The sequence below is a fragment of the Chroicocephalus ridibundus genome, chromosome 1 (assembly GCF_963924245.1).
Source record: "Chroicocephalus ridibundus chromosome 1, bChrRid1.1, whole genome shotgun sequence".
Classification (NCBI taxonomy): Eukaryota; Metazoa; Chordata; class Aves; order Charadriiformes; family Laridae; genus Chroicocephalus; species Chroicocephalus ridibundus.
This window is the reverse complement of record NC_086284.1, coordinates 203,866,871-203,879,478: the sequence shown is the minus strand read 5'-3', so window position 1 is coordinate 203,879,478 and position 12,608 is coordinate 203,866,871. Positions and strand designations below refer to the sequence as shown.

Below are 12,608 nucleotides of genomic sequence, written 5' to 3'. Positions count from 1 at the left end.
CAGGATGACTTCATTAAAGTTGTAAAAAACATCTTCACTCTTGCATTTTGGGCTCATTAAAATATTATGCAATGTGCATTTTTACCGTTGTAATTCATTTAACAACAGAAAAAAGACAGGGGCAGGGGTGAAGTAGTATGTAACAGTGGACTAGTTGTATTCCTTTTCTTATTTTCCTTTTTGTGTATGGGAGTTTCATGTTTTCTATACTTCATGTTCCCTTATTTGTTGGATTTCAAAGTATACTTTAATAAAAATTATCTTGCATTCTTTTTCTTATTTCTATAAAATGTCGTGTGTTTTTCAAGGCAGTGACAATAAAGCATTTGACAAAACAATTTACATAATTTTTATTCACTGCCTTTTTAGGGAATGAAGAAGAGTGCTGTTACTTTTGCTAAGCATGGGGTAGTTCAGAGGGAACAGGCCACTGGAGGCCACACAGGGCAAAGCTGACCTGCTGATCCAAGCAAGGCCAACTTTGTGATTAGGTTTGGTTACTCAAGGCCTTGACCAGTTTTCAAGGTCTCTGAGGTCACAGATTGCACACCTGCTCTGGGTGACCCACTGGAAGCCTTAAACTACTCTTGTATGAATTTTCCCCACTCCCCCATATCCAGTCAGAATTTCTATTGTTGCAACTTTCTTTTGGTGTGTACACTTGACTGTTGTAGGTGAAGGGGAAAAAAATCCCTACCCTGAAAATGAGCTGGGCTGCTTTAAAGTATAGCACTTCAACAGAGGCCCTAGTTTGGCACACCTGTGTTAAACAGGGTTGGTCCTCTAAAATTCATGAAAACCCCTTAACAAACATGCTATTCAAAAGAATTTAGACCTCATCTTCTTCATTTGGTGCTATACAACCCAAGCCACAAAACGCTTCTATGACTAAATTAACATTTGTAAGAACAACATCTCCCCACCCCCCTGCCAGTTTCAATAAGTTCTGCAGGACTAGACCACCAGTGTTGTGATAGCAGCGGATATTATAGATAAAATACCAAGATGATCCTAGAAAGCTGAATGTACTCCGTGATATGAGAGAGGCAGCAAACCAAAGCAGTTCCTACCAAACTGAGCTGCAGAAGAGCCACTCTTGGGTCCCCTGAAAAGAGAGTGAACTTGGGCTACTATTTCCCCAGTGTTGGTACCAAATGGATGTTGTTCTCAGCTGCTCTGTGCAGCATTTTGCTTTCTGAATTAGCTGTAAAATGCTAGTGTCCTTCCTCAATAAAGAATGGATGTATTTTTAAGTGCAACATCACAAAATCAATTTATAATGTGTAATGGGAAAAGAAGAAAGGAGAAAATCAGATATAGAAACAGTTTCTGTCTCCCTGGTGAATTTTTTGAGCAGTATTTTGGGTTTTCTTTTTAAGTGTTTTATAACTGTCTTACAGACAGACTTCAAACATATATGGAGACCATATGTTCAAATATGGATTCAAATATGCATTTGAACATATGCAGATTTAGTGTTAGCCTAAATTAACTTCTGTTCCAAGTCAGGTCAGTTGTGCATATTGAATTTCCTTGTTTTGCAGTACTATTTCACAAAGAGAAACAAACTTGCGGTATAGAAGTAGCCCCCTCCTTGCCCTAAAGGAGGAGAAGCCACGGGGCTAGGATATACTCAGTGTCATGTAGCAAATCTACCGCAAGACAGGAATCGAGCTTAGAACTTGGAACTTTTTCCATTTCTGCGCTTGTTCCTTTAAAAGATTTCACAGCCCTTGTGACACTTCTCTGTTTCTCTTTTTCAGCAAGTTCCTAACGCTCATAAAGACTGGGTGTGTGCTCTTGGCCTGGTACCTGGCGCTCCGGTTCTGCTCAGCGGCTGCCGAGGAGGCACCCTCAAACTCTGGAACGTGGATACCTTCGCACCCATTGGGGAGATGAAGGGACACGACAGCCCTATAAATGCAATCTGCACCAACTCCAGCCAGATTTTCACAGCAGCGGAGTGAGTTTTTCTTCTCCCTGAATCTTTCTTTTCCATAGCTCCTGCTAGATTTCTGTCCATGCAAATGCATTTAGGAGAGCTTCAGTTGTGTAACTCACTTCATAACATGCATGGGAAGAGCTGGTCCATGCCCCTAAATGCTCATAATCTACTGCAGTGAACTCCAAGCGGGGTGCGTGCCCCCCAGAGGATGCACAACATGATCTATGGGGCTGCAGGAAGAAAATCTTAGATAGAGCTTCAGTAGTACATGTATATAATTTATAAATAAATAAATACACATGGAGGCGTGTGCTCAAAAAATTTTTAGTGGTAGGGGTGCACGATCAAAAAAGTTTAGAGACAACTGTGTGGCAGGGAAAATTTGGCAGTAGTTGAGAACTTTACTAGCTAGTCTTTACAGTTGGGCTATGTACTGCTAGGACTGATTCCTGACCTGTGGGAATTTTTCTAAATGCCATGGTATGTAGTTCTTTGTTTTTTTGTTTGTTTGTTTTTTAAGTGCTGGCGTATAGTGAAGGCTTTGCAAGCCATCCCACTGTCCTTTAAACACCTTGATTTGAACGTTTGCTTCATCAGTAAAAGTGAGCAAATTGAGTACCTGAAATCTCAGGGGGCTTGACCAAGAAAAAGATCTCATTCTGGAAAACATGCGGGAGACGGCCCACTTAGTGGTGTAGCCTGAGCACAGGAGCTGTGAACGCTGTCCTGTTATCTTCTAGTGCCAATCACAGAAGCTTCCGGCCTTTTGAATTGAAAGCAAGTCTTTCTGAATCGAAGCAGGATTTCGAAGTTGCCAAGTTTCCACAGTTGGTGGCCAATTTTTATGTTTAATCATTAATAGATAGGAGTAGAGATGTCAAAGCTTATGTCTCTGCCTAAAGATTATTAATAATTTTAGTACGTGCACTCACCTGAAATCTATTCTTTATTACTAGTGAAAGAAAATCCCAGCCTTTTGGCACTTGTGGTGAAGGTCTACAGAACTTATGGTGCTCCTGACAATTTACAGTGAAGTGAAGGCTCAAGTCACAAAACCTCTGTGCTGTGATAAAGTCTGTCCTGCCTCCTGGCTTTTTTGAGGGTGTTATAAGGAATACATGAGTCAATGTTTGCTAGTCACATAATTCAATGTTTGAGGAGTTCATAACTTCTGCTTCTCTTGCACAGGATAAATTGCTATTTAATAAGACTAGTTCTTTATTTTACTTTGTAATTATGATAATAGAGTTTTGTAACACATTCCATGTGATACTTTACTTACGCATATTTTAAAATATGTGTAAAAGTGATCGTTGCCGAAAGTACAGAATTATAGTTTGCCTCTCCTGGGCTTCTGAACACCAGCTCACCGGTATTCACTTTCTGGCACCTGGCAAAGGGGTTTTTTTGAGGGGAGAGCGGTTAAGAATTTCTGTTGCCTTGTGGTTCTGTGCTTTTGTTTTGGGTTTTTTTTGTGTTTTTTTTTTTTTCTACCTTTTCCTATTAAAGACTGAGAGCTCTTGTGCAAATGAGGCACGTTTCAGGTCCTGTTTGATTTAACCTCTTATAACTTTGCACACTTTTTTAACGGCGGGAAGCAGTCTTGTCCTATTGAGTCTGTCTCTCATTCTGGAGTACACTGGCTGTTTACTCGTAGTCTGCTGAGTTGCAAATAGTTACATGGTGGAAGCTCTTCTCTGATGCCGGTCTACTGAAGCCTATTACCATTAGCTGTATTTTAAAAAATTAAGTAATGTTGGAGTAGGGTTTTACTTTTCCTTAGGCATAATCTTTATACTTGCCGAGATGGTTAAAGGTAGCAGCCAGTGCTGTGACGATAAGGTTAGAGAATTTTAAATGTGGTACATCTTAGATTACAAAGCCTCCTTGAGGTGGAACGACCCTTGCACATCCATTAAGGAAATCTTATTTTGCCAACAATGCCTTTCTGAGTAAGGCAGCTGAGTTTTTAAGAAAGCTCCCCCACATCCCCAATTTAATTACCTACCTCTAATACTGCTGCATTATGTTTTTCAGTGACCGGACTGTGAGGATCTGGAAAGCTCGAAATGTAATAGATGGACAGATCTCAGATACAGGAGATGCGAGTGAAGATCTTGCCAGTAACTGAAATGACGGGGATAAAGGAATATATTGATGAACTGGAGGTGCACTCTATGCAGTTTGCTGCATGCTTGTTAGGTAAACACTGATGACTGGAATGAACTGACAAATAAGATTGAACTCCTCTACTAGACCTGCTGTCTTTAAAATACGTACTGTATTTAAGAAAAAAAATAACCTCTTGGTAACATGCTTGTGTCTCAATGGTCACGTGTATATGTCTATATATTATGGCTGAATTTGTGTGCATAAGTAACACTTGCAGTTTAAATTAACTGGAAATCAGTCTTCTCTAATGGCCATCTCAAAATTATAACCTGGAACATATAACAGAAGTGCTCTGCTGTATTTCACTCACAAGTCTGATCAGCTGTTTTGCATTTTAGGGTAGCAGGGGAATGATGATGTCCCAGTAATAAGCCTTTGATTATGACAAGCAGTTTCAAGGCTCTAAAGGTCACTTACACTGTTGTTAGGAAAGTGGAGTGAATAAAAGGTGGGAAGAAGCTGTTAATGACACATCTATCTGTCATGGCTGCATTCCGCTGACAGCGAATGCCATATGATTTGTGTTAATGTTAGCATATAATCCTGGTTGACCAAAGCTGTGCAGCTATGTATACTCTGTGCTCAGGACTAGAACTCAAATGCTCATAAATTGGTATGTTTGATTAGTGTTTTGCCTATATTCTGTAATGACTAGGTGTTCTTAATGTCATGACAGAAATAGATCTTAATCTATTTTTCTTACGGATTTGTTTCTATCATCTCACGTTTTCTTTTTTAAAGCAAAATGTCTTTCCTTTTTATCTAATTTTATATGCTGCTAAATGTATTTTAAATACACTGTTTTGCAAACCTTGGCAGTTACTTTGAGAACTGAACCACGTGTATTGGAAAAAGCTTTGTAAATAGGTGGTTGTACAAAGAAAATATCTTATCTTGTGCCTGTATGACTTTTAAAGCTCTTAGAGTGTGGATATTGAGGGAGGATGTATGATTTACCCAACTGCTCTGATTATTAATTTGTAAATTCTGCAAATTTTAAAAAATTGTGTAGATTCAGATACAGTGTTTGGATATTGAGGTTTTTTTTGATTTTGTTTTGTTGTTTTTTTTTCTTCCCTGAAAGTATCAGTCTGTAAATTATAGCTTATGTAGGTAACACTTAAATAAAGATGTGAATGTGAACTATTTCTCTTTGCCGCCTTCATCGTACTTCCTTATAAAAAAAAAAATCACTTCCCTTGCAAAGGCTCCAAATATAAAAAGCACAATTTTATACAATGCAGGAGCACAGCTTGCTGATTAATGGAGCCCATAGCTTGTACTGGTATCCCACGTCTGCCTTCTCGTCGGCCATTATTTGTGTTTTGATAGTACTTAGGAACCCTAGTAGGATTCCCTCACGCTAAGTAGAGTACGGGCTTAAGATGAAGCAGATGGCTCCTGTTCCTGAGAGATGGCAGTTCTTACCTTATTACACATGGTCTGTCAAACAAAGAAAAGTTCTGATGCCTCTCACTGGTCTTAGAGGAATTATTTCCTTCTCAGCCCAGCTTGAAAGGAGATGAAAATGCATACTGCTTGTGGTACGAGGCTACTGATTTATCCCAGTTTTTGGCAGAAATGAGTAATGATACATATTGTTAAGAAAAAACGTAGAGGTTAGTTAAAGTAAACAGCAGCGCTACCAATGACTGCTTATCTACCATGCTTTCTGACTACGCAAGGGGCGCACACGTGTAAGATCTAGGACCACATCACAACTTTGTGCAAACCTCCCCGTGGAGAGTGGATTTATGTGCAAGGCTCTCGGGAGAGGCTTTATGTGCCCGGTGCAGGGTCCCTGTTCCGCCTGGCCACCCGCTGTCCCGAGCTACACCAATGGTGCCAACAGCTTGGTGACCCCTGGTTTTGGATGGCTGCCATCTGGGATCCCTGGGTAGTTGTGGTTTTTTAGTGTGTGTGTGTGTAAGATTCATGTGAATATTGGGTTCTGCAACTGCAGGACAAAAGTCCTTCCAAACCTAGGAAATGACAACCTGCTGTCAGGCTGCTCCGCTTTGATGGACCCTATGGTGAAGGGCTGTGGTGGCAGCAGTCCAAACTGCAGATGCTTCTCTCTGGTGATGCTTGTCAGCACAGACGTTCTGTCTTACAAACCCATCTCCTGATAGGCACCGATATAACTTCGATAATGTGTGTATAGAGAGACTCTTCCCCCCCCGCCCCCCCTCCAGGAAGACATTCCACCTAAACCAGATCTTACCACAGAACACAGCTTTATTCTGAAAGTTTTTGCCATCAAGTAATTGGAATAAAATTGTCATTTTGTAAAAGTCACAGTATCAGGGTCTTGTTTCAATGGAGAATTCTTCAGCTGGCTATTTTTCTCCGAACTTTTCATTTGCACTATAAGACTACACACGTAACAAAAGATAATATGAAATCAGGAAAAGGTAGGCGCTGGACTCGGATTGTCTGAAGATGTTTGTTTAAAAAAAAAAAATAAAATGGAGGCGATCTCTGAGAACTGAATTTTCTGAGAAATTAATTTTCTAAGAAGTCCTGGGAAAAGCATGTTTTTTCTCAAAGTTAGAATTCGAAAGTTGATCGAAATTGGTGGACAAATAAATAACTACATCTCATCTTATCTGCTTAGACATGTTCTTAAATACACACAAGGTCATGTGTTACAATTAATCTCGTGTAAGATACGGATGCTGAGAAAATATTTGCAATGTTTCTTGTTGCGTATCAGAACAAGTGCTTATCGTGCCCCTGCCTTGTATAAAAGGCTCCGTGCTGCCCGCAGAGATCAGCGTTCGACCACGGAGAGGATGAGGATCCTGTGTTTCCTGGCTGTTGTGCTAGCAGGTAAACGCGTGGCTTTTGTATATTGGCATAGGCTTCAGAGCAAGATCCGCACGTGGTAACAGAAGAGCTATTAGAAGAGGAGATCTTCTTTTTACATAGAAAAGGAGAGAATGGGCATGGCTTTAACTCCTCCTGAGGTGACTCTGGAGAAGACAGCAGGGCTTGTACAGAAGTATATCCCAGGCAGCTCTTGGACACCAGCAGAGACACACTGGTGTCAATGGGACCGTTCAGTTGCTGAAAGTTATTGTTTGCTGTGATTTTTATCCCAGTATAACAGAGGTTAATTTGGCCCAGAGTCTAATAAAGGGAGAATACGTCTCATGTTGCTAGATAAAGAGGGAACCTCTGCAGCAAATGCCTCTGAAACGTGGATGATCCCAAAATGTAGAGACTAATATTATTAAATTAAAAGGTGTGTGGCGATACTTTAATTCCATGCTTATGCTTTACTGCAGCATTTTCTAATCTAATTTCACAAAATCGAAGTCGAGGTTTTAAAAAAATAAATGGGGATAGTTTTTCACGTATATATCTTTCAAACTACCTTGCTTTAGCTTCTGTTCCCATGGAAATTATCGTGGAAAAGCAGCAAGTAGCCACAGCTGTTGCTATATTCAACCGCTCATTTGCATTTCATGTTCTGTGTATGTTTACAGACATGGGCCATAAATGCAGTGATAATGATGCAGAGCTTTTAAAATCAAAACGTTTTTAAAAAGTAGGCGAGGAAAATTGCATCTTCCCACTTGCTACTGTCCCATTTGTACTCTAATAGAAGCCAATCTGGAACCAAGGGATGAAGGAGGTTGCAGCCTTGTTCAGCTGCTCATACCTGCAAGCGCTTCTTTTCCAAATTTGCTGGAAAATTTATCTTCACATTGATGCGGGGGGAGGAATTTAAAGAAACGTCTTGGCTTCTGCTGCAGCAAGTTTTTTTTTTGCCTTGAACTAGCTTTTTCATTCACATTATCCTTCTTATGAAGTATTTTGAAAGGATTTTATTATACAAATGAGTTGTGTCCTGTGAACCTATGCAATGTAAAATGACGCCTTGTTAATATTCTGCTGTAGTGCGTTCAGTCATTTTCTTTGATTTCAGCAATGAACACACTGATGCTGCCTTTGCGTCCCATCAGGAAAAAAAAAAACCAACCCCAAACTAAATGAAATGTGATGGGTTCGCTCTATTTTGTGCGTTGTCTGCCAAGGTGTTAACTCGAATGTGCAAGGCATGGCAGGGCAAAGCTGCTGGACGCAGAACCGTGCGCTGACTGCAGAGGTGGTGCTCCGTACGGCGTTTTTTTTAGCCTCATCGGTTGCACAGGTTTAAGGACCTCGGGACCCAGAGGGCTGCAGGAAGCCTTTGAAATCCTTCCACCTCCCTCCATAAGCAGAGCATTCAGTGCGTAGTGGTAGTTATTTCCATGGGACTTGCAATCTGTCTGTCTTTTCCACGTCCGCAGCAGGGACGCGGTACAAAAAGACGAGGCTTTACCCACCCAGCCCCGAGTCTTCAGTGTTTCATCAGACCATTGATGAATCCTCTCTGATTTGTGCTCCAAAATGAAATAATTTAGGGATTGCGGAGGGATGTTCCTATTCCTATTATGCTTTGGGTGAAAAAGAGGATCAGAATTGAGGTCTTTCCCACGTGACGGGTCACAAGGGGTGGATGCTGGACAGAAAGCAGCCAGCCTGTGGGGCATGACTGTCCGCCCTAGAAAAGAAAGGTGGAAGCCCAGCCTGCCTCTCTGGCAGCGGGCGAAGGTTAACAGGATTTCGCCTGTTAATTCCCGCTTCTTGAAGGTGACACAGGCGTCATGGCAGCGAGGAGCCAGCTCTGCCGCGCGTCCTGGGAGCATCAGACCCAAGTGTCAGATGCTGCTACATCAAAGGGAGGGTGAGGGTTCTCTCAAAAGACAAATGTAGATGGCACCCAGCTCCTGCTTTTCCTGCATTCCCATCCCCTGCTTGCAAATCAACTTTGGCATGGCAGCATGATGGCATTTTCTAGTGAAGCTGCAGTTTTATTCTGTAAGTTTCCCTGGTATATAGAATTATTGTTTGTGCACATATGCTTGTAAAGTTCTTCATATGGAGAAGCCCAGCCTGCATCAGCAATCACATTTTAAGCTTTCAAGCACACAACAGTCCACATAAAAAAAGTTTAAAGCAGAGGTATTAGTCATTTTATGGAAAAGAGCAATTATCGTTCAAGTAGATTTAATCTTTGAATATTGCCGTAATGACTGAAATGACATAAGTTAACTTCAAAATAAGTATTCTGCCTGCAGTACGCCTGCTCTCTTTAAGAATATTTGGTAACAGAGCATTTTGTCAGCACAGCAGGGACCCGGTCCCGTGGTCCCCCCCGTCTCGGGCGGCTCGCTCCGTACGGGGGAACCACAGGGCTCAACCTGCAGCTGCACGAAGGGAAAAGATTTAGTACGTTACTAAGGTTTTTGTCAGGATGATTCTGCAAGTGACTCATTTGTGCCTTTTCTTTTACTGCTGGCATCTTCCCTTTACTCATCACCATACCTGTATTAACACAAACTACTAATACCACAGATATGTTGTAGTCATGCAATATAGAAGTGAAACCCAACACAAACATATATATATATAAAATTGGTATTTTTATATTTATATATTGTACAGGTGCATGTTGATTTCACATATTTATTTCTCTACAGATACAGGGATAATTTCTGTGTATAACATGAGAGAGAGTAACTATACAGAAAAAGTAGCCTTTTAAGATCAATACCAGTTTTATTCCTTACTGAAGTACGCCTGCAGGGCCGCTCTCACGCATCACCGGCAAGTTCACTAGCCTGCTATTTAACTTCCTATATGTATTTGAAGCAAGTCGTGCTTCAGCTGAGCACCAGCAGCTCTGAGCACTGAACGCTTCAGCCCCTCTGCTTTGCCTTGTAAATGAAACCGGTTGCTCTCGTCTCGGTGGGGAGCAGGCTGCTCTGCCGCCATCTCGGTTAAGAATCATGCGTATTAATCCCAAAAGTGGGAAAAAAACACAACCAAAAATAAGAGGAACTGAAGAACTGCATTGTGGGAGGGGGTTTAACGTGGTTTTCTGCGTCTCTGATGGCTTTTCCCCGTGTCTAGCCCTGGGGGGCTGCCTGGGCGCAGGCCAGGACGGGCAGTGCTCCGGGGCGGTGGCGAAGCGCATCGACTGTCACCCCCAGCCGGGCGCCAGCCAGGAGGTCTGCGAGGCGCGGGGCTGCAGCTGGTGCCCCACCGACGTGGCCAACGCTCCCTGGTGCTTCTTCCCCGAGGACACTCCTTATGGCTACTCCCTGAGCGGGAACACCGAGGAGACAGCCAAAGGCTGGAGGTAAGTGTGGGTGGCTCCTGCGGTGCTGCAGTCCGGCACGGCACGGCGACCGCCGCTGCCGCCCTGGGGGCAGCTTGATGGAGACCTTCCCCAAGCTGCTTCGCTAACACGTGCTCAGCTTGTGACAAGGAGGATAATAGGCATATTTTCCTGTGTATAAAGCCACGCAGAGTTGGTGTTTCCTCACCACTCCAGGCTGATGGTGAGGAAACCATGCTCCGTCACGGGGTGGTCCTTCCCACTCTGGAAGCCACGTCCCAGGAGGCCTCCTTGCTTCAGCAGCACCCGTCCTATCCATTAACAGCAAGGAGAGCCTAAGCTAACCTCAGAGAGTATTTCTCTCGATAAGTCAATGACTTATGTTTAAAGAGCTGAGGTAGAACAGCTGAGGTGCTCCCCCCAGCCCATGCCAGGCTGGTCGCAGGCAGCCAGCGGTTGTGGTGGGCACCAGCGCCTGTTTCTGCCGCAGGGTAACGCTGAACAAGCGCCAGGCCTTGTCCCTCTTCGGAGACGACATTTCCCCGGTCGTCTTGGAAGTGGAGTTCCAGACAAAGGACAGACTGCGGTTCCGGGTGAGTATTTTGTGTGCGGGGCAATGATTTAACCAGAGCAACGCACGCTAACGAATGGGCTAACCTGCCTCCTCCTTGCCGTGCTGTAGCTCTACGACCCCAACAAAGAGCGGTTTGAAGTCCCGCTCAAGATCGACTCCCCCGGGGTTACCGCCGATGAGGCCAACTACGAGGTGGAGTTTGCAGATGACTCCTCACACTTCAAGATCAAGAGGAAAAGCACCGGCACTGTGCTGTGAGTACCAGATGACGTTCATGTCATTTTGTGCCGAAATTAAGCCTGACGGGGCGAGCACTGTTTCCTCACACCCTATTGCTCGTGTCTGCGCGACACAGGCTCGAGCACGAACTGGATGTGGCGTAAATACAGATTTATGCCTTGTCCCTGGAAAACACTCATTATTAATAGAAGTATGTGCCTGCACAACAGACAATTATCTGCGTGCATATATATGAAAGGTTATTCAGCAAGTCAAATAACTTCTGAGGCTACAATGTCCCAGCTTGGGACGCTGGTAGACTCAACTCGTGAAAGCGCTGAACTAAGATTTCTGAAATGTGGGGTGTTTTAATATGTCAGAAATTGAGCACCAAATCTCCTGGCGCTCTCCAAGAGGTAGGCCTAGGAAACCAAATCTCAAAGCCACAGAGGCCATAAGCCTCTAACTTCCACTGGTTTCAGTCAATGGCATTTGTGGGTCTAGTTTGTCACTCTGCAAGCTGGTACTGTAAGTTTAACCTCAGCAAAAGCTGCCCTCACCAACAAATGTCACCAGGTGTCATAATTTCCCATTTTCTTGGCTTCCACCAACACGTCTCTAGTGTGTAATGCTACTTAGCAAGAGAGTCGTGATTCAGGTGCGCTCCTGCCACTGCATTTGGGGATGCTACTGCACGGTGTTAGCAGCCATCTCTGGCTGTCTGTGGTGACAAATGACAGTGTCACAGACCGCTCTGGGTTATCGCCGCTTGACTCAGGCGGGCGAAGGAGATGCACAGAATATAGAAACATGGGTACCGTTCGCATCAGGCTGCGGTTGTGTCCATATTAGCATTTTAATTCAGACCAGTGGCGTGTTTGAAGTGAATCTCATGATCATACCCACTTCTTGAGCGTTGGCTGACCTTGCACCGGTCCCGAGGAACATGGATCAGGTCCCTTCCACGCAACGTTACTGGGAGGTGTCTTCTCACACGCAATGCGACCCAGCCGCTAACGGGCTGCTTCTGAGCAAGCTCCTGACACGTGTGCGGCCGCTGGGTTCCCAGCACCAGCTCTGCCCATCTTGCACCCCGTCACTAGTGCAAGCACGTTCCCAGAAGGTCATCGGGACCCAAGTGGATTTCACACATTAGAAAATCTAACCCCCAGTCAAGAACTTAAAAAATCAGCTCAGATTTGCCCCTTGCAAGAAACTCTTTGTTAAACAGACTCAAAATACAAGCGTTACCTTTGAGAGCAATGTAAGGATGGCTTAACATGTGTGATGCAAATAAGACAATACAGCCTCTAGAATGGTTCGAGTCTGCAGATGGAACTGCTGCACTTGGTTTTTAATTAGCTGCCCATCCTTTTAAATTACAGTCTTGTGGCACCTCTTTTCATACACGTCATGGCCAATTCTGTAAAGTTTTCTTTTTGCAGGCTATTGTAAATGAATAAATTATGCATTGCTCTGATAACAAAAATAATTTAATTCCTTGTTAGACTTAACAGCTTTGTGAA

The 12,608-nt window shown here is 43.4% G+C and overlaps 2 protein-coding genes across 7 annotated transcripts in view; both read left to right on the top strand.

Moving 5' to 3' along the window:
* The window catches only part of KIF21A (kinesin family member 21A), a 91,662-nt gene extending 86,397 nt beyond the window's left edge, over positions 1 to 5,265 (top strand). For all 6 annotated transcript variants that reach the window (XM_063323405.1, XM_063323404.1, XM_063323402.1 and 3 more), the window contains 2 exons: positions 1,764 to 1,963; positions 3,983 to 5,265. In XM_063323405.1, coding sequence (XP_063179475.1) covers positions 1,764 to 1,963; positions 3,983 to 4,076 — 294 coding nt within the window. In that variant the 3' untranslated portion in view covers positions 4,077 to 5,265. The remainder of the gene's footprint in view (positions 1 to 1,763; positions 1,964 to 3,982) is intronic.
* Positions 4,078 to 12,608, top strand: part of LOC134511940 (sucrase-isomaltase, intestinal-like) — a 63,207-nt gene continuing 54,676 nt past the window's right edge. Inside the window, exons 1-4 of the mRNA XM_063326785.1 lie at positions 4,078 to 4,147; positions 10,082 to 10,310; positions 10,780 to 10,882; positions 10,972 to 11,117. Coding sequence (XP_063182855.1) covers positions 4,078 to 4,147; positions 10,082 to 10,310; positions 10,780 to 10,882; positions 10,972 to 11,117 — 548 coding nt within the window. The remainder of the gene's footprint in view (positions 4,148 to 10,081; positions 10,311 to 10,779; positions 10,883 to 10,971; positions 11,118 to 12,608) is intronic.